General features: G+C 49.5%; 1 protein-coding gene across 1 annotated transcript in view; it reads left to right on the top strand.

Moving 5' to 3' along the window:
• vps13c (vacuolar protein sorting 13 homolog C) overlaps positions 1-23,659 on the top strand; it is an 80,156-nt gene that overhangs the window by 18,678 nt on the left and 37,819 nt on the right. Inside the window, exons 16-47 of the mRNA XM_070835974.1 lie at positions 491-591; positions 693-835; positions 2,116-2,308; positions 2,429-2,543; positions 2,872-3,008; positions 3,547-3,676; positions 3,763-3,880; positions 4,615-4,747; positions 5,098-5,170; positions 5,365-5,465; positions 5,578-5,731; positions 7,109-7,188; positions 7,574-7,633; positions 8,098-8,248; positions 8,321-8,437; positions 8,529-8,632; positions 9,089-9,256; positions 11,804-12,108; positions 12,853-13,000; positions 13,087-13,195; positions 13,483-13,610; positions 13,837-13,990; positions 14,966-15,045; positions 15,182-15,241; positions 15,566-15,719; positions 15,867-15,986; positions 16,063-16,166; positions 16,904-17,071; positions 17,456-17,760; positions 18,101-18,248; positions 19,010-19,148; positions 21,910-22,031. Coding sequence (XP_070692075.1) covers positions 491-591; positions 693-835; positions 2,116-2,308; positions 2,429-2,543; positions 2,872-3,008; positions 3,547-3,676; positions 3,763-3,880; positions 4,615-4,747; positions 5,098-5,170; positions 5,365-5,465; positions 5,578-5,731; positions 7,109-7,188; positions 7,574-7,633; positions 8,098-8,248; positions 8,321-8,437; positions 8,529-8,632; positions 9,089-9,256; positions 11,804-12,108; positions 12,853-13,000; positions 13,087-13,195; positions 13,483-13,610; positions 13,837-13,990; positions 14,966-15,045; positions 15,182-15,241; positions 15,566-15,719; positions 15,867-15,986; positions 16,063-16,166; positions 16,904-17,071; positions 17,456-17,760; positions 18,101-18,248; positions 19,010-19,148; positions 21,910-22,031 — 4,322 coding nt within the window. The remainder of the gene's footprint in view (positions 1-490; positions 592-692; positions 836-2,115; positions 2,309-2,428; positions 2,544-2,871; positions 3,009-3,546; positions 3,677-3,762; positions 3,881-4,614; positions 4,748-5,097; positions 5,171-5,364; positions 5,466-5,577; positions 5,732-7,108; positions 7,189-7,573; positions 7,634-8,097; positions 8,249-8,320; positions 8,438-8,528; positions 8,633-9,088; positions 9,257-11,803; positions 12,109-12,852; positions 13,001-13,086; positions 13,196-13,482; positions 13,611-13,836; positions 13,991-14,965; positions 15,046-15,181; positions 15,242-15,565; positions 15,720-15,866; positions 15,987-16,062; positions 16,167-16,903; positions 17,072-17,455; positions 17,761-18,100; positions 18,249-19,009; positions 19,149-21,909; positions 22,032-23,659) is intronic.

The raw sequence follows: 23,659 nt of genomic DNA, 5'->3' as shown, positions 1-23,659 counted from the left end.
GTCGCTGTCCTCTAGTCCCCGTCCCTGTTCTCTAGTCACTGTTCCCTAATCTGGTGACCTGCTGTCATCTAATGACAGGACAGGGCACAAACTTTCCACTGTGTCTAAGTGATGCAGTAAAAACATCCAACCTTCCATCTTCATCATCAATCTTTATCACTTTAGGGTTAGGCTGTATGATTTATCTGAGTGTAACGTAGCGTTTCCTGTGTGGAAACGTTACGAAGAAAGAGCCAAATTAACCAAAAGCTTCCTAAAACATTGTTTAAGTGTCTGATTGGGCAGAAACACAGAACTGGGTTAAATAATTACAGCTAACAACCTGATTACTTTTTCATTCAGAGTCACTCTTCAGTAAATCAGTCTGTGAAGAAAACACCAGTGTCTCCCATCAGGTGTTCAGGTGACCTAAATGTGTACACAGGTGACCTTAAAGTGTGTTCAGATGACTTTAGCTGTGCCCCGGTTGCCCCGCCCCCCATGTGTTCAGGTTCAGGGTTGGACGAGCTCGTGACGGCTGAGGAGAAAGAGAAACTTTACACGGCCATCGGCTACAGCGGCAGCTCCCACAACCTGGCTTTACCCAAACAGGTGAGCTCACCTGCGGTGTGTGTGTTTTGCTGTTTGTGTGTGTTACTGTTTGTGTGCGTTACTGTGTGTGTGTGTGTGTTTTACCGTGTGTGTGTGTCCAGTACGTGGCGGTGGTCGTCACCTTCCAGCTCTTCAGGACGTCGGTGACGTTCAGAGAGCAGCCGGACGTTCCAGAGATCCTAAAAGTCCAGATTATCGACCTGAGCACCAAAATATCCCAGAGACCCGGAGCTCAGGCGCTCAGGTGAGGACAGTCTGAGGAAAGCTGATGATGATTAAGGCGTGGCTAATGAAGAAGGGCTAATAAAGGCGGGCTGATAAAGGTGGGCTAATGAAGGAGGGCTAATGAAGGCGGGCTGATGAAGGCGGGGCTGATGAAGGCGGGGCTGAAGAAAGTGGGCTGATGAAGGTGGGGTTGGTGAAGGCGGGCTGATGAAGGTGGGGTTGATGAAGGTGGGCTGGTGAAGGCGGGGCTGATGAAGGAGGGCTAATGAAGGAGGGCTAATGAAGGAGGGCTAATGAAGGAGCGCTGATGAAGGCGGGCTAATGAAGGAGGGCTAATGAAGGAGGGCTAATGAAGGAGGGCTGATGAAGGCGGGGCTGATGAAGGAGGGCTAATGAAGGCGGGCTGATGAAGGCGGGGCTGATGAAGGAGGGCTAATGAAGGAGGGCTAATGAAGGAGGGCTAATGAAGGAGGGCTGATGAAGGCGGGCTGATGAAGGCGGGGCTGAAGAAAGTGGGCTGATGAAGGTGGGGTTGGTGAAGGCGGGCTGATGAAGGTGGGGTTGATGAAGGTGGGCTGGTGAAGGCGGGGCTGATGAAGGAGGGCTAATGAAGGAGGGCTAATGAAGGAGGGCTAATGAAGGAGCGCTGATGAAGGCGGGCTAATGAAGGAGGGCTAATGAAGGAGGGCTAATGAAGGAGGGCTGATGAAGGCGGGGCTGATGAAGGAGGGCTAATGAAGGCGGGCTGATGAAGGCGGGGCTGATGAAGGAGGGCTAATGAAGGAGGGCTAATGAAGGAGGGCTAATGAAGGCGGGCTGATGAAGGCGGGGCTGATGAAGGAGGGCTAATGAAGGCGGGCTGATGAAGGCGGGGCTGATGAAGGAGGGCTAATGAAGGCGGGCTGATGAAGGAGGGCTAATGAAGGAGGGCTAATGAAGGAGGGCTGATGAAGGAGGGCTAATGAAGGCGGGCTGATGAAGGCGGGGCTAATGAAGGAGGGCTAATGAAGGTGGGCTGATGAAGGCGGGCTGATGAAGGTGGGGTTGGTGAAGGCGGGCTGGTGAAGGTGGGGCTAATGAAGGCGGGGCTGATGAAGGTGGGGTTGGTGAAGGCGGGGCTGATGAAGGTGGGGTTGGTGAAGGCGGGTTGGTGAAGGTGGGGCTGATGAAGGCGGGCTGGTGAAGGCGGGCTGGTGAAGGCGGGGCCGAAGAAAGTGGGCTGATGAAGGTGGGGTTGGTGAAGGCGGGCTGATGAAGGCGGGGCTGATGAAGGCGGGGCTGATGTGTGTACCCCTCCAGGGTGGAGGCGGCTCTGCAGCACTGGTACGTTACGGGTCTCCAGCAGCAGGGGACAGTACCTTCCCTCATCGCCTCAGTGGGAGACTCCTCTTCTTCGCTGCTCAGCGTCGTGTTCGAGTTGAACCCTGAGGAGAGCGCCGCCGACCAGCTGCTCAGGGTCCACTCTCAGCCCGTGGAGATCATCTATGACGCGGTAAAGCCAAGAAGGCCTCGACCAGATCACCAAGGCTGGTCTGAGTGTGTTTATCCGTATAGATTCTCCTTATCGGGATGATTCAGTATGTGGAATCCTAACCCTGCTGTCTGTCCCCAGCTGACCGTCAACAGCGTGGCCGAGTTCTTCAAGGCGGGGAAAGGCGTCGACCTGGAGGTCCTTACCTCAGCCACGCTCTCCAAACTGGAGGAGATCAAAGAGAAGACGGCCACAGGTCAGTCTCAGTCACAGTCACAACTGTGTTTGGTCCGAGTGTGTGTGTTCCTCAGAGGACGAACCACCTGGAGCCTGGTGATGGCCCAGGATGACGGGTCCAGTCTGACTCAGAGTCTGAGTCCAGGATGGAAGCTGTTCATCCAACCAGAATCCCTCTGACAGAGTCGAAGGCAGTTTGGTCCAGCAGGGCTCTGATGGATTCTGGTGTCAGGTGGTTCAGGAGAGGACAGTTTGGTCCAGCTAGACTGTAATGGATTCTGATCTCAGGTGGTCCAGGAGAGGATGGTTTGGTCCAGCAGAGCTCTGATGGATTCTGGTCTCTGCAGGTCTGTCTCACATCATTGAAACCAGGAAGGTCCTGGACCTGAGGATCGACCTGAAGCCCTCCTACCTGCTGGTCCCAAAGTCTGGCTTCTATAGCAGCAGGTCAGATCTGATCATCGTGGACTTCGGCAGCTTCCAGGTCAGTTTGTGTTGTGTCTTTGGACCTCAGAGGTCCTGTCAGGTCGGACCAGGACCGGACGGGGTCTGTTGGGTTTGTGGCTACTGGTCTCCGTTATGGTTTTAACATTGAATGTTTTTTGTAGCTTTAAGAGCAAAGACTGTGAGAGCCTGACGTTAACGATGGAGACAGAAAATTATTAAATGTTAACAATTGAAAACTGTCCAACAAGTTTTAGTGGGAGCCTTTGGGGGGGGACTCCTGGTCCAGGCCCCCCCACAGGCTGGAATCCTGGTCCAGATTTCAGGTTGTTACCTGACATCTTGGTGGCGTCCCGTCACAGTTTGTAGGTTTTTATCAGAATGTGGAGGTTTGTCCTTCAGATGAAGAGAAAACGACTTTACATATCGGTGTGTGTGTGTGTGTGTGTGTGTGTGTGTGTGTGTGTGTGCGCGTGCGTGTGTGTGCGTGTGTGTGTGTGTGTGTGCGTGTGTGTGTGTGGGTCTTTGCGTGCATTTGCGCGTGTGTGTGTGCGTGTGTGCTTGTGTGTGTGTCTCAGTTGGACAGCGTGGAGCAGAGCGGTCTCAGCTCGTCTTCATCCTCCTCCTCTCTGGAGGAGATCATGGATCGAGCCTATGAGAGATACAGCGTGGAGCTGCGACGAGTCCAGGTGCTCTACAGCAAGTCAGGTACACACACACACACACACACACACACACACACACACACACCTGAGTGTGTCCCGCTGTACTCAGCCAGGTGAAATGACTTCTAGGTGAGGCGTGGGAGGCGGCTCGGCTGCAGGGATCTTCCATCCAACACATCCTTCAGCCGATGGACGTCAGCGTCCAGCTCGCCAAGTGTTTGGTGGACAAGGACGCCAGGATGCCCAGGTACGAGTCCCACCTGTGGACAGACTCACCCGCTAACCCACTCACTGACTCACCAGCGGACCCACCCACTGACTCACCCGCTGACTCACCAACTGACTCACCAGCGGACCCACCCACTGACTCACCCGCTGACCCACCAGCGGACCCACCCACTGACTCACCCACTGACTCACCCACTGACTCACCCGCTGACTCACTCGCTGACCTACCTGCTGACTCAACGACTGACCCACCCACTGACCCACCCACTGACTCACCCGCTGACCCACCCGCTGACTCACCCGCTGACCCACCCGCTGACTGACCCACCTGCTGACTCACCCACTGACTCACCCACTGACTCACCCGCTGACTCACCCGCTGACCCACCCGCTGACTCACCCGCTGACTCACCCACTGACTCACCCGCTGACTCACTCACTGACCCACCCGCTGACCCACCCGCTGACTCACCCTCTGGCTCAACTGCTAACCACCCAGCTGACCCACCCACTGACCCACCCACTGACCCACCCACTGACTCACCCTCTGGCTTAACTGCTAACCACCCAGCTGACTCACCCACTGACTCACCCTCTGGCTCAACTGCTAACCGCCCAGCTGACTCACCCTCTGGCTTAACTGCTAACCACCCAGCTGACTCACCCACTGACCCACCCACTGACTCACCCACTGACTCACCCACTGACTCAACTGTCCACATTCTGTCGGTTATTGGGGTGTTTGTGCTTCAGGTTTAAGGTGTCGGGGGAGCTGCCGCTGCTTCACATCAAGATCTCGGACCAGAAGATCCAGAAGGTTCTGGAGCTGGTTGACAGCATCCCACTGCCCACCAAGGGCTCCTCCCCCTCCACCCCCACAGAGAAGGTACATGTGGTACACTCCGGTCCTTTTGTAGCCCCACCCTCTGACATAAACACGTCATCCACGCTTCAGGAGATCGTCACGGGGGCATTTAGGTAACAATGGGGGGAGGCACCATGTAGGTTAGAAGAGTCAGAGTAAAGAGGAATGATGGGGGAGTTTATGGGGGACTGGTGAGGAGTTTAGCGGGGACTGATAGGGGAGACTATGGGGCTGATAAGGGTATTTGGGAGGTTGTTTGGGGGGGTGGGTGAGGAGATGTTTTGGAGGTGGCTGTGGTGCATTCAGTGAGCGTTGGGAAATTGATGATGTGCGACTCTGGGCTGATGACATCTATTTGTTTCCTGTTCCAGGTGCTGTTGATGGTGGAGGCACGACCTCGGTTGCTCAGTCTTCACCCTGCCCTCTTAGACGCCATGGAAACAGGTGTGAACACCCCCAATTAATCAATCTAGTTTAACTGACTTGGTTTAACTTATCCAGTTTAACTCATCTGGTTTATTTAATTTAGTTTAACTCACCTGGTTTAACCCGTCTGGTTTAACTTATCCGGTTTAACTCGTTCAGTTGAACCCATCTGGTTTAACCCATCCGGTGTGTATTTTGCTGCTGTGTTTCAGATTCAGATGAGGACACCAGTGACAAGTCGATTGACGAGGATCACCAGCGCTCAGCTCTGGAGGAACTCACCGACCTTCACTTCAACTTTGAAGTCAAAGAGGTGTGATTGGTTGTTTGTCTGCTCTCAGGTCATGTGACTCAGAGGGGTGGTGGTTCAGTGTAAAGTTAACTTTCTCTTGAGTCGATGTGTGACAGGTGTGTGGTGTGTTCAGGTGCTGCTGGAGCTGACCCGGCAGGTGGACCAGGAGAGGACGATCCTGTCCCTCAGCGTCTGCCAGCTTGGAGCTGAAGGGAAGAAGCGGAGCTACGACCTGAGCGTCACCTCGTACCTGCGCAGAGTCACACTCGACTACTGCGACCTGCCAGGTAACATGTGGACAGGGTGTCCATCCAATGTCTGTCTGTCCCTGTCAACAGCTTGACCTGAAAGTGGTTACAGCAGGTTGGTGGTCTGCAGTAAGGTGGTCTACAGCAGGGTGGTGGTCTTCAGTAGGGTGGTCTACAGTGTGATAGTCTACAGCAGGGTGGTGGTCTGCAGTAGGGTGGTGGGCTACAGTGTGATGGTCTACAGCAGGGTGGTGGTCTGCAGTAGAATGGTCGGCAGTAGGGTGTCTACAGCAGGGTGGTAGTCTGCAGTAGGATGGTGGTCTGCAGTAGGGTGGTCTACAGCAGGGTGGTGGTCTGCAGTAGGGTGGTCTACTGTGTGATGGTCTACAGCAGGGTGGTGGTCTGCAGTAGGGTGGTCTACAGCAGGGTGGTGGTCTTCAGTAGGGTGGTCTACAGTGTGATGGTCTACAGCAGGGTGGTGGTCTGCAGTAGGGTGGTGGGCTACAGTGTGATGGTCTACAGCAGGGTGGTGGTCTGCAGTAGAATGGTCTACTGTGTGATGGTCTGCAGTAGGGTGGTGGTCTGCAGTAGAATGGTCGGCAGTAGGGTGGTCTACAGCAGGGTGGTAGTCTGCAGTAGGGTGGTCTGCAGTAGGGTGGTCTACAGCAGGGTGGTGGTCTGCAGTAGGGTGGTCTACTGTGTGATGGTCTACAGCAGGATGGTGGTCTGCAGTAGGGCGGTCTACAGCAGGGTGGTGGTCTGCAGTAGGATGGTCTACTGTGTGATGGTCTGCAGTAGGGTGGTGGTCTGCAGTAGAATGGTCGGCAGTAGGGTGGTCTACAGCAGGGTGGTAGTCTGCAGTAGGATGGTGGTCTGCAGTAGGGTGGTCTACAGCAGGGTGGTGGTCTGCAGTAGGGTGGTCTACTGTGTGATGGTCTGCAGTAGGGTGGTGGTCTGCAGTAGAATGGTCGGCAGTAGGGTGGTCTACAGCAGGGTGGTAGTCTGCAGTAGGATGGTGGTCTGCAGTAGGGTGGTCTACAGCAGGGTGGTAGTCTGCAGTAGGATGGTGGTCTGCAGTAGGGTGGTCTACAGCAGGGTGGTGGTCTGCAGTAGGATGGTCTACTGTGTGATGGTCTACAGCAGGGTGGTGGTCTGCAGTAGGATGGTGGTCTGCAGTAGGATGGTCTACTGTGTGATGGTCTACAGCAGGGTGGTGGTCTGCAGTAGGATGGTCTACTGTGTGATGGTCTACAGCAGGGTGGTGGTCTGCAGTAGGATGGTCTACAGTGTGATGGTCTACAGCAGGGTGGTGGTCTGCAGTAGGATGGTCTACAGTGTGATGGTCTACAGCAGGGTGGTGGTCTGCAGTAGGATGGTCTACAGTGTGATGGTCTGATCGTTGTGTTTCCTCCTCAGACGGCAGGAAGAATCCTCTCCACCTTATCAGCTCCTCAGAGCAGCAGAGCTCCGACCTGCTGAAGGTGGAGTTCACCAAGGTGAGCAGAACACACTCACATGTCCCTGACTGCTGGGAGACAGGTGGGAGAGTTAGAGAGTGTTTGGAGTGTGATGGGGGAGGTTAATGGCTGAATTATATAGGTTAATGTTGTGTTCCTGACCCTGTCCCTTTTTCTTATCATGCTCCTGTTCTTGTTCCTGTTCCTGTTCCCGTTCCTGTTCCTGTTCCCGTTCTTGTTCCTGTTCCCGTTCCTGTTCCTGTTCCCGTTCCTGTTCCTGTTCCTGTTCCTGTTCCTATTCCTGTTCCCGTTCTTGTTCCTGTTCCCGTTCCTGTTCCTGTTCCTGTTCTTGTTCTTGTTCCTGTTCCTGTTCCTGTTCCTGTTCCTGTTCCTGTTCCTGTTCCTGTTCTCTGTGCTCCTGCAGGCCGACCCCGGCGGACCGAGCTTCCAGACTCTGTTCAGCAGCACTGAGCAGATGCTGAAGGTGAGTCTGACCTGTTTCATGATCGACTGAGCTTTGAACCGCCTTCAGAACCCGGAACTCAGACGTACTGCAGCTTTAAGCCTCACCCTAAGCCTCACCCTAAACCTCACGCTAAACCTCACCCAAAGCCTCACCCCAACCTTCACCCTAAGCCTCACCCTAAGCCTCACCCTAAACCTCACGCTAAACCTCACCCAAAGCCTCACCCCAACCTTCACCCTAAGCCTCACCCTAAGCCTCACCCTAAGCCTCACCCTAAACCTCACGCTAAACCTCACCCAAAGCCTCACCCTAAGCCTCACCCTAAGCCTCACCCTAAACCTCACCCTAAACCTCATGCTAAACCTCACCCAAAGCCTCACCCCAACCTTCACCCTAAGCCTCACCCTAAGCCTCACGCTAAACCTCACCCTAAGCCTCACCCTAAGCCTCACCCTAACTCCCTCCTCTGGCTGCTGTTTCAGGTGGAGTTTGCGTCTTTGGACTTCCTCCTTCACACTAAAGCTCTGCTGTCAACCATAAACTACCTGAACAGCGCCGTGCCGCCACAGCTCACTGCTGCCCGGGACCCAGACACCAAAAGACGGGTGGAGAAGACCGGACCAGGCTGGACAGGTGAGACTGCTCACAGGTGGGTCAGTGTCCCCTCCACAGGAAGTGACTTACTCGTGTCTGCACTCTCTGCAGTGACAAAAGGAGCCAAAGGTGGCGGTGTGTTCAGCTTCAAGCTGTTCGCCGTGTTGGGCTGTTTCCACGTGGAGGTGTGTGACGACTGCCGCAGCATCGCTGACATCAGAGTCCAAGGTAGAGCACTGAGATGTAATACCGCAGGAGGAGCTTTAAATCCAACACGCCAAAACTTTTAATGAATCACATGACTGTCGCTGCCCTGCAGGGATCGATGCGTCGGTGTTGGTGCAGGCGAGGGAGACGGAGGTGTTTGCTCGCCTCCAAGACATCGTGGTCACAGACGTCAACCCCAGAACCGTCCACAGGAAGGTCTGGTCCAGTGCCGTCATGTCACTGTGATATTTGTGTGTTCATGTTCACCAGAGGATACACCTCAGCTGTCCTCATTGGTTCATCGGTTGGGTCATAGCTTCTGATTGGTTCAAAATAAAGTGATGAGCTCCAGTTTGTCAGTGAGGAGCTGATCAGTGTTCACAGTCTGTCACAGTCACAGTCTGGTTTAGCTACCACTGCAGAGGTAACATCAGTTATAACAGTAGTACTAGTAGAACTAGTGGTAGGAGTAGTAAAAGTAGCAGTCAACAGTAATAATAGGAATTAAAACTGGTGGGAGTGGTAGTTAACAGTAGTAGTATTAGTAGTAATCTTGTCAGCAGTACTGTGATGAGAACGGGTACCAGGAGTTGAAATGTTGAAAATGTTTTCTGTGACACGATGTTGACCTGCCTCCCCCTCTCTGCCTCCACCCTCCTGCCTCCCCTGCAGGCGGTGTCCATCATTGGCGAGGAGGTGTTCAGCTTCAAACTGTTGTTGTTTCCGGGGGTGACGGAGGGAGGGGGCTACAGCGACATGACGAAGGTGGACGGGAAGTTCACGATGCGTCTGGGCTGCATCCAGATCGTCTACCTGCACCAATTCCTCATGTCTCTGCTGGTCAGACCACACACACACACACACACACACACACACACTGACGTTGGCTGTGTGTTTTTGTGTTGCATCAGTCGATGTTGATTTTAGTCGTATTTCTCCGTTTGTTCGTGCTGAGTCTGTCATGTTGTTTGTTACTACACAGACACCCCTTGCTCGTATTAGCGTCCGTCTCACCGTAAACCTCAGACGACGGTGTGGTAATCCCACAATGCAGCGCTTCACAGTTGACCAATATATAAATAAGTCATGTGACCCCTCAGCTGTGAGTGGTGATGATGATTCTCAAATGTAACCGTACAGTTTCAACAGGGCCTGAAGAGACCTGTGAGCTGAATCACTGATGACGTCTGCGATGAGGGTTAGTTTAACTAGACTAAGTAGGCAGACTAGTTAAACTAGCACAGCCGTGAGCGGTGGCTGCTGACAGAGTGAATGAAAGGAGGCCCTGCCTTTAATTTGAAGGCCATGATGAAGTGTGTGCAGGACTAAAACCTGTCGGTGATAAACCGTCTGTGATCAGACTGACCCGAGAACACGCTGTCTGTCCTGTTCTTTGTCTCTGCTGTTCTTGTCTCTCATGTTTCTCGTCTTGTTGGTGTTTTTTGTCCTTTCAGGCTTCTTTTAGCGTTCAGTATTCATCTGCTGATGAGGTACAGCTCCCAGCATGCAGCTCTGACCTGCATAAACCTGCTTTAGCTTCACTCAGCGACTCCACTGCACCTTCAGTCCACCTTAAATGTCACCTGGTTTAAGGTCCTTGGCAGGACACGGCCTCTGAGAACAGCTTAACCCCCGTCCTCAGCCTGTGGTCGTGGACTCAGGTTAATCTGGGTGACAGTCAGAACCAGCTGGACTCAAACTGGTGGAGAGAACAAAAACCTCACAAACACTGTGGAACATCTGAGTTCCTTATCGATCAGTTTGTTTCGTTTGTTGTTGCAGAGAAAAGTAAACGTGCTGCTGATTCGTCACAACTAATAGCTGCTGGTGCATCCAAAGATACTCCAACATCTAACCCTTCAGCAGCTGTCTGAAGCCTTGGATTTCAGATTGTCCTTAAACTCACCATCGGGGACAGGCTTTCAAACAGCTGGATGACAAAACAGCAGTGAATAGAGTGAAGATGGGCGCCAGGGAGGGAAGGAGGGTCACCTGTGAGCACAGACAACGATATCAGTAGAAAACCTAAGACCTGAGGTCAGTCTGATTATCTACAGAGCAGACCTGAGGTCAGTCTGATTATCTACAGAGCAGACCTGAGGTCAGTCTGATTATCTACAGAGCAGACCTGAGGTCAGTCTGTTTATCTACAGAGCAGACCTGAGGTCAGTCTGTTTATCTACAGAGCAGACCTGAGGTCAGTCTGTGTATCTACAGAGCAGACCTGAGGTCAGTCTGTGTCTACAGAGCAGACCTGAGGTCAGTCTGTATCTACAGAGCAGACCTGAGGTCAGTCTGTTTATCTACAGAGCAGACCTGAGGTCAGTCTGTGTATCTACAGAGCAGACCTGAGGTCAGTCTGTGTCTACAGAGCAGACCTGAGGTCAGTCTGTATCTACAGAGCAGACCTGAGGTCAGTCTGTTTATCTACAGAGCAGACCTGAGGTCAGTCTGTATCTACAGAGCAGACCTGAGGTCAGTCTGTGTCTCCAGAGCAGACCTGAGGTCAGTCTGTTTATCTACAGAGCAGACCTGAGGTCAGTCTGTATCTCCAGAGCAGACCTGAGGTCAGTCTGTATCTACAGAGCAGACCTGAGGTCAGTCTGTTTATCTACAGAGCAGACCTGAGGTCAGTCTTTTTATCTACAGAGCAGACCTGAGGTCAGTCTGTTTATCTACAGAGCAGACCTGAGGTCAGTCTTTTTATCTACAGAGCAGACCTGAGGTCAGTCTGTGTCCACACGGATCCTCCCGGTTCCTCTTCTTAATTAAAATGGATCTAAAAAGGAGATTTGTCCATCTGAAAAATAGGAACAAAGTTTAACTTTAACTCCACCCGTCTGAGCGTGCTCAGAGTGACAAATGAGTGCTGATTCTGATCCTCCGGAGGGACCGGTGGAACAGGATGCTTTTCATGCACAATACGCAACAGTTTTCAGATCTCACCTCCTCCATACGTGCTATGCTACCCACTCAGCCCCACCGTCATTTACCCCTCACTGCCCCCCATCAGTCACATGACCTTTGCCTGTGTGACCTCACCTCCCTGAAAATGGGTCTGAACTTTGTTTTTGTTTCGGGAACTTGATGTGATGATATGAACCCTGTCAGTAAAATGACAGCTACTCTCTCTCTACTTATTCATTCATGAATCTGTTCTGTTTTTTATAGAATGAAAAGTTTTCAGCCCAGACAAGGCCCCGTATAGTTTTTAAAGGTGTCGTTAGAACAGCGGCTGCTCTAGATGCAGATTGGTCTGACTCCATTAGTCTGAGGTTCATATTGTTCATCTGAAGGTTTATGAAACAGAAATGACACTCTGTCAGCCCTTCACGGTGTAATGCTGTGCAGTTTGTCGTCTCACTCCTGATTTATTTTTTTCTTCAGATGTTCGTTGATAACTTCCAGACGGCCAAAGAAGCTCTGAGTGCTGCGACGGCTCAGGCGGCTGAAAAGGCGGCGTCCAGCGTTCGGGGCTTTGCCCAGAAGAGTTTCCGTTTGTCCATGGACATCAAGCTGAAGGCTCCGCTCATTATCATTCCCCAGTCCTCCACCTCCTATAATGCCGTGTTGGTGGACCTGGGTCTCATCACAGTGGGAAACAGCTTTTCTCTGCTGCCGGCTGAAGGCTTCTGTCTGCCGGCAGTGGTCGACAAGATGGACGTCAGACTGACTCAGCTGAAGCTGTCCAGGTATTAGCACAGAGTACCAACGATGTTCATCACGCCACTCAGCAGAAGGTCTGACAGCTTTTAGTGTTTTAGTGTGTCAGAAATGGTTCAGAGCTCTGATGAGGAAAGACGGTAGTGAAACAATGGCGTCTTTAAGGTCCAGCCACACTAGCAGGGTCACCCCAGGCTCAGGGGACTCACAGTAAATCTTTGAGTTGTGAATTAACCTGTTGACCAATCGGAAACCCCCCTGACAGAGTGAGATAATTACAGCTGAACAACACGGGCACAAAGCGTGAATACACACCTCTACTCCTGGGTTCACACAATGTTTTAAAAGGTCCAACCAGCAGCTGAACCCACGGATCCAGCCAATCAGAGAGAGACACCTCAGTTGACCCACAAAGCTCCTTACAGGAACAGAGCACACTCTCTCGCACAATCACAGCCGCATAAAGCAGAAAAGAAATTAGACTCAGATCAGGAAGTGTGAGCGAGGCTGAAGCTTCTGGGTTTCTGGGACCAAATAGTTTGTGAGGATGCTGAGGGACTTCATTCTGTTTCTGGGATGAGAAAAGAGAAAAAGGATTTTAGAAGCTTTTATTTACTTGAGCGTACTGGTTTAAAACCAGTTTGGCCCTCACAGGGCGCCACCTGTCCATTTGTGTCTGAAGTCCTCGAACACACCAGCAGTCCCTCTTCCTACAGCATGATGAAGCCCAAGTCCCCAAAACAGAAAGCTGATTAAATGTTGAATGTTTTCAGAACCACACTGAAGACAGACTCCTCTCAGCTGGACATTGAGATCCTCCAGCCAATCAACTTAGAGCTGCTGATCACCAGGAACCTCGCTGCTTCCTGGTTCACCAAGATCCCCGGGGTTCAGGTCCAGGGAGTCCTCCAGGCCCTTAACGTAGGTCTCATGTGTTTGTGGTTCTTTGAAGTGGGATGTGGCAGTTTATCAGAGCAACACATAAAACCTTGTGGTGTGTTCATCAGATGAGTCTGGGCGAGGAAGATCTGGGTGTTCTGATGAAGATCCTGATAGAGAACTTTGGGGAGGGGAGTAAAGAGCACAGCATGGACGTCAAAAGACAGGTTGCTCAAGGTAACTTTACTCTCAGTGCATGATGGGAAATCTTACAGAAACTGTCCTTTAAAGACAAACCAAGAGTAAAGACTCGTCGAGTGCATGAGCTGCTGAGTAAACGATCTGCACTGGTAAAGCTCCTTTCTAGTCTTTTCAGCCACTCAAAGTTCTTTTACACCACATTCACCCACTGTACCTTACTGTACCTGCGAGTTCTCGTCCTGGTTAATGTCATCTTTATTAGACAGTCAGGACTGAGAAAATGTGAGGAACGTGTTTTGTTAATGAGCAGCATCCCTCCGCAGACAAGGTGGAGCTTGCTGAGCAGCAGGTGGAGGTGGTGTCATTACAGACGGGATCCGTGTTGGTCGCCACCAATAGAGGTCTGACTGAAAACACCATCAATATTCTTCTCAACTTCGAAATCATGGAGGTACGAAATCTACCAGTGCAGTGGGGGTGTTGGTTCTTTTATTCCGTCAGGAAACACCATCAGACAGTGCTGCTACCACGACCACCCTGCACCTGAAGTCTGATGGTGGTCTGATCAGGAATCTTTGGTCGTGGTCGACTCTACATCTGTCCAACATGGCGGCATTCTGCTAACCACCCTGCAGGGGTCTCATTCATCTGATTCTGTTTCCTGTTTCCTCTTCAAGGTGATGCTGACCCTCAAGAAGCCCAGAGAGCAGGAGTTTCCTTTCCTGGTGTTTCATGTTGCTCACCTGGGGATCGACACCAAAGTCAGGAAGTACGACATGTGTGCTACAACGTATATCAACAAGATCACCATGAAGTGCCTGGAGTTCACAGGTCAGAGGCTCTCAGCAGGCCAGCTTTAGTGGTACAAAAAGATAGCTAGAAATCTGTTGACATTTTATTGCCATTTTACCTGTTCTAACAAAGGAAAACACCAAACTCTTATGAAGAGGAGAAACAAAAACACTGGCATGTAAAGGCCTAGTTCGAAATAAAACACAGAACCATCTAGGTCCATTTGAGTCCTCGCCTTATTTGTGGAAAATTAATAAAATAAAAAGTAGTCGACTTTGACATAAATAAAACATATAGCTGCAGCCTAATAGCTTTAAAAAGAGTCCTAAAAATAGTCCAGCTTGTATTTAATTATGAGTTAAATCCATTTCAGTGTGCTGTCTTCGTCTTCTGTTTTTTTCCTCAGCCACGTACAGCAATCAACTGTCGAGCCACTTCTTGAGAGTATATTTGTTCTGCTCAGCTTTCTGCAGTAGTTCTGAAATCGCTCTTTTTCGTTCATCTCCAGTTTGGTACTTTTCAGCAAATGCTGTGCGCTTGTTCTGGAAATGTCTTTCAACATTGCATTTTTTGTTGTTTGCAAATTTCTCAACACATATCGAGCATACAGGTAAGCCAGCATCGTTGGCAGTGAAAGCAAATTAATCTGTCCACGCAGAATTAAACTCTCTATTTTCCTCTGAGACTTTCTTTTTTTGGATTTATCCATCTTTAGCTTACCAGAGGGTTGGAAAAGCTGTAGGACGTGACGCATATTTCAGTTGACAAAATATTAAAACACGTTTTAAAAAATCAGTATCACAGTATCACCTTGATCTCCAAAATAAGAGGTGCCCCCTTTGAAAGGACCATATGTGGCTCCAGAGCCGCGGGTTGCCAACCTCTAACCTAACCATAAATCCTAACCCTAACCCTGCTGTCCTGTAGGGTTTTCTGTCTTATGTTATTTTGTCATTTTTATTCTCAGCTCGTTCCTGTTTGTACAGAAACTTTTTTTTTCTAATTTTGTTTCAGACTCAAGAGGTGAGCCGCTGTGTCTCATCAGCTCCTCGGTGCAGTCTGGAGCTGAACTGCTCAAAGTGCAGTATTTCAAGGTGAGGACATCCATAACTAATTTTTTCTGATTACCCACAGTGTGCTGTTGTCTGTCACAGCAGGAGGTGATCAGGGTGCAAAAAAAGAACGGTTTCAATCAGCTTGAACTTCCTGTGTTTGACTGTGTTTCCTCAGGCCGACCGCTCAGGGCCAAACTTCTCCACAGTCTATAAGAACACCGAACAGATGATCAACGTGAGTTTCTCCATACACATACACACAAACACATGCACACACTGATCATCAGCTCATATGTTTCTTATTGAAGCTTCATCAAGTTTTCTGATGGTGTCATTTAATGTTTGTTTGGGATATAAAAAAACTCTTTGGTTTTTCAGTGAGATGACTCTGAGTTAGGGTTAGGGTTAGTGATGATCTGACTTCAACACTCTCCAGGTTACATTCACTCCGTTCACCATCATTCACTTTACCCTTTTCTACAAAATGATTCTGAAATTAGACCTGTAAAACGAAGTGTTATGGGTATTACTAACTCGTTTACTCTCTCTCTCTCTCCAGGTGACCTTCACCTCTCTCGACCTCATGCTCCACACTGAGGCTCTGCTGTCAGCCATCAACTTCCTGTCGGCGGCGCTGTCGTCCAGCAGCATACCGTCTCCAGAGAGAGACATCAGACCGAAGACTGAGGATAAGATGGTGTCTGCCAAGTCCAGTCAGTAGAACACACACACACACACACACACACACACAGTATCAGTGTAGTGAAGACAAACGACTGCACTGTGGGTCTGACAGTCTGAACGTTGATCACAGATTGACACCTGTCTTTAACGTGCCGTGTTGTTGTGCTTCCTGTCAGCCGCCCTGGTATCACCTGCAGATAGTGAAGTCATCGACTTGAAAGTGATGATGACGCTGGGAGCCTTCAACATCCTGGTGTGTGACCAGAGTTGCAACATGGCTGACATCAAGATCCAAGGTAGCCAGTCTCAGCTAAGATTATATCAGCTGTCATTCGTCACTGCGAGCCCTAATTTACCCAATCTGTCCTTCAGGCGTTAATGGTTCTCTGCTGGTGCAAGGACCACAGACGCACATATCAGCTAGCCTGAGAGACTTCATCGTTCTCAACGTGGACCCCAAAAGCATCCACAAGAAGGTCATCACAGTCATCTTACTGTGTTATTACACTGAATACTTTGCTCAGGCACCTGTTTTTACCAGCTCACTGACCTGTTGGCTGTCTATTTCTTTCAGTGCAGACATCCAGACTGATTGGTGTCTTATTGTTCATTCATTTCATTCACTACCTCAGACTTTCTGGGACTACCTCAGACTGCCTGGGACTACCTCAGACTTTCTGGGACTACCTCAGACTGCCTGGGACTACCTCAGACTTTCTGGGACTACCTCAGACTTTCTGGTACTACCTCAGATTTTCTGGGACTACCTCAGGCTGCCTGGTACTACCTCAGATATTCTGGGACTACCTCAGACTGCCTGGGACTACCTCAGACTTTCTGGGACTACCTCAGATTTTCTGGGACTACCTCAGGCTGCCTGGTACTACCTCAGACTTTCTGGGACTACCTTAGGCTGCCTGGGACTACCTCAGACTGCCTGGGACTAGCTCAGACTTTCTGGGACTACCTCAGACTTTGCCTCCAGCTCTTTAGTGTGTACAGGGTTAGGGTTAGTGTTGGTTTAGTGCTGTTCCTTTGGTCTGGTGTGGAGCAGCAGCAGCGTTCATTTTTATGTAACTCCATCACCAAACATCACTCCAGACCTGCATCCTGAATCTCCACCATGACTTCGCCATGTCAGCGGTCTGTGTTCTTGGCTGCTGAAGTCAGGGTGGGGAAATGCCATTGAACTCTGATGTTTTCTGTCCTTCAGGCCATCTCCATCGTGGGCGATGAGGTGTTTAGCTTCACCATGAGTCTGACTCCTAATGCCACAGAGGGCGCTGGGTACGCCGACACCTCCAGAACTGACGGCAGACTAAAGCTGAATGTGGGCTGTATCCAGGTGGTTTACCTGCACAAGTTCATCGTGTCTCTGCTGGTGAGTTCACACAGCTGCTGCCTTTACTTAACCAGGGTTGTTACAGTTTAGAGTCTTAGCTCTGAGTCAGTTCAGTTCAGTTTTTGTTTTAAGTTTTAGTTACTCTGAACTCTGCTCTGGTGTTTCCACCAGGCTTTGATTCAAACGATATGTTGAGTTTTTTTATTTTTATATTTTTTTTAGGTGATTTGTTGGAGTTTGTCCTTGATTGATAGAGATGGTAGAGATAAAGACAGGACAAGCAGTAAAGGTCCTGACTGTTGTTTGATTGTTAGAATTATTTTTGTTTGGTGAATAAAGATATTTTTAATGCAGTGTTGTTCAGGTGTTGGATTTAGATGTGAAGAGTCAGTGATAGTTTTCATGTTTTCTTGTTTCATTCAGAACTTCACCAACAACTTCCAGGCGGCCAAAGAAGCTCTGAGCGCTGCCACAGCTCAGGCAGCCGAGAAGGCGGCGTCCAGCGTTCGAGACTTCGCTCAGAAGAGTTTCCGTCTGTCCATGGACATCAAGCTGAAGGCTCCGCTCATCATCATCCCCCAGTCCTCCACCTCCCATAATGCACTTGTGATGGATCTGGGCCTGATCACGGTGGGAAACACTTTCTCTCTTCTGCCCGTCGATGGATGCCCGCTGCCGGCCGTCATTGACAACATGGACGTGCAACTGACTCACCTCAAACTCTCCAGGTCAGTTAGTCGATTCATATTCAAAGATCTGCTCTAGAAACAGCTGAAAAATGCCCTGTAACCAACCAACTCTACAGGACTCTACAGGACTCTGCAGGACTCTGAGGCCCCCTGGGTCCCGATTGGATGGTCATTGTTGACATGTAGGAAAACTCATTCAGGAAGTGACAGATCTCTGACAGAATTCAGCGGGACTGAAGATCTTTTTGCTTCTTTGATTTTTGTACTTTCAGTATCAACAGGAGGAGGAGAAAAATTTATTTGGACAAATGACGCTTACTGATAAACCATGTGTGACATATGTGTTTGATGTAAACTCTGGTTTCCTGTTGTCTTTCAGGTCCTGTATGGACCCGGCATTGGGCCAACCCAACACCGAGCTCCTTGAACCAGTCAACCTGCACCTTAACATCAAGAGGAACCTGGCAGCTTCCTGGTTCAAGAAGATGGTCGCCGTGGAAGTCAATGGAGATCTGAAGCCTATGAAGGTAGGAGGAGGCAGTGAGGTACATCTGTTCACATCAGAGTTGGAGACATTATTTTCTTGCTTTCTTCTCATCTCTGTGATCGTTTCTGTTTTGTGTAATAAGTTTAGTAAGTAATAAGAGGTGGACAGCTCTGAATCCTGCACACATACTGACAAACTGTGTGTTCTAGCAGGGATAGACCACCTCCACTAACATCATAATACACCTTTATGAAATATAACCTTCAGGGTTCTGTTTCACACAGCCAACACCACATCTTTAACCTTCTAACTATGCTGATCATGAGTTCAGGTGTGTCCGGATCAGGGTGGACTACTACCATAGTAACCCTGAGACTTTTCTAACTCCTCTGTTCTTGTTTTTACAAGCGGTTGACGTGTCCCCCACCGAAGGTACAGTTGGTTCTGAGGACTGTCCTCTCCTGTATTGTTAGGTTTTAGCATCACTAGTTTCCTCTGTGTAGTGAAAACTGAGCTCAGCTTGTCTGCAGTCAGCTGTTGTGTGACATTAATGACCTCCTTAGTCTATAAGAGGTCTCTGGAAATGCCAGTATGATGATAAGAAAATACAGGCGATTGTTCAGCTCAGGATGTAGGTGTGGGCTCGGCTAGCAGTTCCTCCCTGCTTCCAGTCTTTGTGCTAAGCTAGGCTAAACACTGCCCTACTGTTCCTTTAACCTCTCACAGGATAATGAGATGGTCTGAGTATGTGGATGTCTCTGATTTGATTCTTGTAATCAGCCGGGTGATGTTTGTCTCTAGGTGGAGCTAAGCCAGGATGACCTGAAGGTGCTGTTGAGGATCCTGATGGAGAATCTGGGGGAGGCTGTCAGTCTGGAGCCCACCGCCCCGAGACAGGAGGCCAGTCTGCAGCTCCGAGCTACTGGAGGCCCCCTGACAGGTCAGATGGATTTCAGTTCAAACAATTAATTAAATCTTTGTCAGGCAGGCACATTGAGATTAAGATCTCTTTTACAAGAGAGACCTGAGAACAAGCAACATCCTCAAAAGAACAAAAAGCAAAAGAATCAACAAAAACGTATCTGCCCTTCTCTAAGGGTGATGAGTGACTCCAGTTTGAGGGCAGATTGTAGCTTATTCAATTTAAAAGGTGCTAAATACCTTAAGCCATGTTAGAGCAGGTGTGAGGGATCTCTACAGGTAGGTAGGCACTGGATCGAGTGCTGAGGTTAGTGGATTTAAATGAGAGAAGAGAGGTGAGGGAGTCGGGGAGCTTCAGCAGCAGAGCTTTGTAAATGAACATGAGGTGCTGGTTTCTCCCAGTCTGTAAGGACGTCCATCCAACCTTCTGATACAGAGAGCAGTGATGCACCGGTCACTAGTCATAAAGTGTAAAGCTCTGTGATACTCTGAGTTTAACTGCTGAAGAGTTGATGAGGCTTCATGTGGATACAGAATATCTCCATAGTCCAGAACAGACACAAAGATGTCTGTCAGAATGAAAACTTGCAGTCATATGTAGTTGTAGCCGAGGCAACTGGGACTCCCTCTGCTGGGCAGATAGCTTCAGCCATGGATGATCTATTTGTAATGAGACCAGATGCTTGTTTGATTTGAGGCGGTTGCTGTGACTGTGATTGGTTCTTAAGAGATGCTATAGTGTTTCAAAATTTGCTAGAACAGTCACTGGCAGACTGATAATAATTTCCAGCCTTGAATCAAGCTTTGTCTCTGATGTGGATGGCTTTGGAGAGTTGTGGGGAGAACTAAGGACTGTATCTGTTTTTTATTCTGTGCTTTTTATAAGGGGCATGCCTGTCAGCTATAATGATTTTGAGAAGTTTTCCAGTGCCATGGCAGGATCACTATGAGAAAAAATATTGTTAATAGTAGAGATAGAAAAAATGTAGGAAATGCTGATGTTAAAATGCTTATAGTTTCCTGATGATGATTTGAGGTTGAGAATTTGGAATTTTTGTGTCTCTGATACAGGCATCAGGACATCTGGGGCAAAAACTCCATGGATGTAATTAGGCTGAAAACAGTGTGATTCCAGAGGGCTATATGGAGGAGTTACTGAGAGTCAGTAGATATGGGGAGCCTTACAAGAGTGCAGCTCAACGTTTGTAGATAAGAGGCGTGAGCCTTCCTGAGAGGGATTGAGATAGTCAGTTTTAAAAAGGGTGTAAATGGTCTGTATTTGTATTTCTCCTTTCTAGTTATTTCAACTACTCAAAGCGCTTTACATCACATCCTCATTCACCCATCATTAATACAGGAGGAATGTAATTTGGAGGAGACTATTCTTTCATACGCATTCACACACTGAAGCTGCCCAAGGACAGTTCGACATGTTGACCCATAGGAGCTGGGAATCGAACCCCCGACCTTCTGATTGAGGGACGACCCACTCAACCACTGAGCCACAGCCGCCCAAGGTTAAGGTGCTTAAGAAGGTGGTGAAATTGTCGTAATGTCTCTACAACTGCAACAACCCTTGAGCCATATGTGAAGTTGGTGCATGCAGCTGAACTATACGTCACCAAAATGAGGGGCGGGTAGCGAACCGGAAATAATTACTTGCTTTCTTCTTGAGTAATTTGTTCCAGCCTGGATTACGACAACAGAAGCAGAATTGTGCTCCTGAGAGAGCTGCATAGCGATGGGAGTGTTGTCCTTTACACAAGTTCCTGGGTAGCAGAAGGTCCGGCGACCACGCACCACCACATGCCAGACCATAGAGGTGCCAACAACAAGCGCTGAAGGTGGGCGCGGAGTCAGCTCTCCTGATCTCCCAGAGAGCCGGGCACCAGCAGCAGCAGATGAGGTGCAACCCTCAGCAACAGATGTGCAGCCAGCCTGCTCTGGCCTCCCTGGACGCGGGCGGTAGCAGTGGAGGGTCCACCAGGCTGCTTGGGAATCCCGTGGAGAAGATGGGTGGTTGTCTGGCGGGTGCCACAATGCAGAGCGCTGATCATCTGCACAGTCCAGGGCCTGGAATTTATTACTCAGCTGCAGAGTATCTGATGCGCTCAGCTTACAGAGGGAGCGTTTAGCCTGACTCTTGCTGCACCCGACCAAGACCCATGGCTCAAACTTGCAGGGAGTGGAGCAGACTTGGGTGTTAGGTGTAGCCCAGATGACGGGCCAGATGTCATCATTCTGGGCCATGGCATCAGTTGAAAGGATCGGCTCCCCTCTGGTGGTGACCGAACCGGAGCAGGGATGTGTGGTGTCGCCATATGTAACAGCAGCTGAGCGCTCGGTGGACTGACCGGCACACACGGAAGAGTTAGCCATGGACAGATCTTTAGCCTGAGCAGTGCCTACACTCAGAAAGCCCAGGATTAACTGATCCTTTTTCTTTAGGTCCAATTTTAGCAGACTGATGTCCTCCTGTAGCCATAAGTAAGCCAGTTGGCAAAGTCCACACATAGCCATGGTGATGTGTCAATAGTCTGCTTGCTGTAGCCAGGGGAAGTTCAAATTCAAAATAACTTAAAAATCCATGTCCTATGGCTGTGATCATAAGTCTGGGTCAACGATATAAGTGAGAACAACCAGGATCCAGTGAGTGTAACAGGAAAGTGTAGTTTAAAACTTGGAAAAAAGTCCATTTCTGAGAGAGCCTCTGGCGGGCAGACACTCGTGTATGTAGAAATGTTCACAGCTGATGGGCATTGTTTTTTTTCATTGCATAGGTGATGTCGAGAAGCTGACTGTAAGCAGTGATGAAGAGGAGGATGAAGCTCTGGAGACCATGAAGTTTAACTTTAGCATCGAGTCTCTTGGTCTAGTTCTGTACAGCCATGACCCAAAACAGGTGAGTCACCACACCTGGAACAGCTGCTTTTATGCAGTCGTAGTTTTTTGGAAAGTTCTGCTCCCTTCTGCCTTCTGATGTATCGATTACAGAAACCGTGAGAGGCTGATGGGAGACAAGCTGGCAGGATTTTGACTTCTTGGACTCTTGTTGCTGTGAACTGAACTCGGGCATCCTAAACCTTCTCTGTTCTCTATAATGTTTTGATGTCCAGCTATGATGTGGACTCTCAGGTCTGGTCTATAATGAGCGCTGCCCTTCAGGCCTGATGAAGTGAAGTCTGATCAGTCCCTGCTGAATGAAGGGCAGCATTCACACGTTCATGGAATTGCACTCCTCTACGAGTTTACTGTCAGGGTTTAAAAGAATTGTTAAACTAGTGATTTTAATATCACAGTATCTGATAATCTCTCTTGTTTGACTCCCTTGCTAACACTGTCTCTCCTGCATCACTGGCTCCTCTAATGTTTTCAGTTGACGAGTGCAACAACTTTCAATCAATCAATCAATGAATTTATATAGCGCCAATTCATAACAGCGTTATCTCAAGATGCTTTACATAAAGAGCAGCTCAGACCAAACTCTTTAGAGAGAGAGAGAGAAGACAAACAGCATCCAACATACAGCAACTATAGCACTGACAATAGGAGTGGGACTAATAAATTAGCACTATGGTGAAAAACATGACGAATAACAGGACTAATATTAGTAGTATAATATATAATATAAGTGTCGGCGGCTGACAATCCACAGCAGTGATTCATGAAACCAGAGAGCCACAGCAGGAGAACCAAGACCAGGATCCACAGGAACCAGAGAACCACAGCAGGAGAACCAGGACCAGGATCCACAGGAACCAGAGAACCACAGCAGGAGAACCAAGACCAGGATCCACAGGAACCAGAGAACCACAGCAGGAGAACCAAGACCAGGATCCACAGGAACCAGAGAACCACAGCAGGAGAACCAGGACCAGGATCCACAGGAACCAGAGAACCACAGCAGGAGAACCAGGACCAGGATCCACAGGAACCAGAGAACCACAGCAGGAGAACCAGGACCAGGATCCACAGGAACCAGAGAACCACAGCAGGAGAACCAGGACCAGGATCCACAGGAACCAGAGAGATGAGAAAAGCACAGAAAGGCTCCAGGGAAGATACCAAGTTAGTAACAGACATTAAAGAGACATGAAGCATCAGAATGGAGAGGAAGAGGAGGAGAGAGGAGCCCAGTGCATCATGGGAGTCCCCCGACAGTCTGAGCCTATAGCAGCATAACTAGGGGCTGGTCCAAGACCTGATCCAGCCCTGAACTATAGGCTTCATCACTAAGGAAGGTTTTTAGTCTACTCTTAAATGTAGAGAGGGTGTCTGCCCCCCGAACCCAGACTGGAAGGAGGTTCCACAGGAGAGGAGCCTGATAGCTGAAAGCTCTGGCACTTTAGAGGACTTTAGGAACCACCAGTAGATTCTTTAAGAGTTTGCTTTTCTCATCTCTCAGGTTCTTGTGGATCCTGGTCCTGCTGCTGTGGTTCTCTGGCTTCATGAACCACTGTTTTTCAACATTACCATATTGCTAATGCTAATTTTTTACTCACACTCCTATTGTCAGTGCTATAGTCGCTG

Source organism: Pempheris klunzingeri, chromosome 1, assembly GCF_042242105.1.
Source record: "Pempheris klunzingeri isolate RE-2024b chromosome 1, fPemKlu1.hap1, whole genome shotgun sequence".
NCBI lineage: Eukaryota > Metazoa > Chordata > Actinopteri > Acropomatiformes > Pempheridae > Pempheris > Pempheris klunzingeri.
This window is presented reverse-complemented; position numbering and strand designations above follow the sequence as displayed.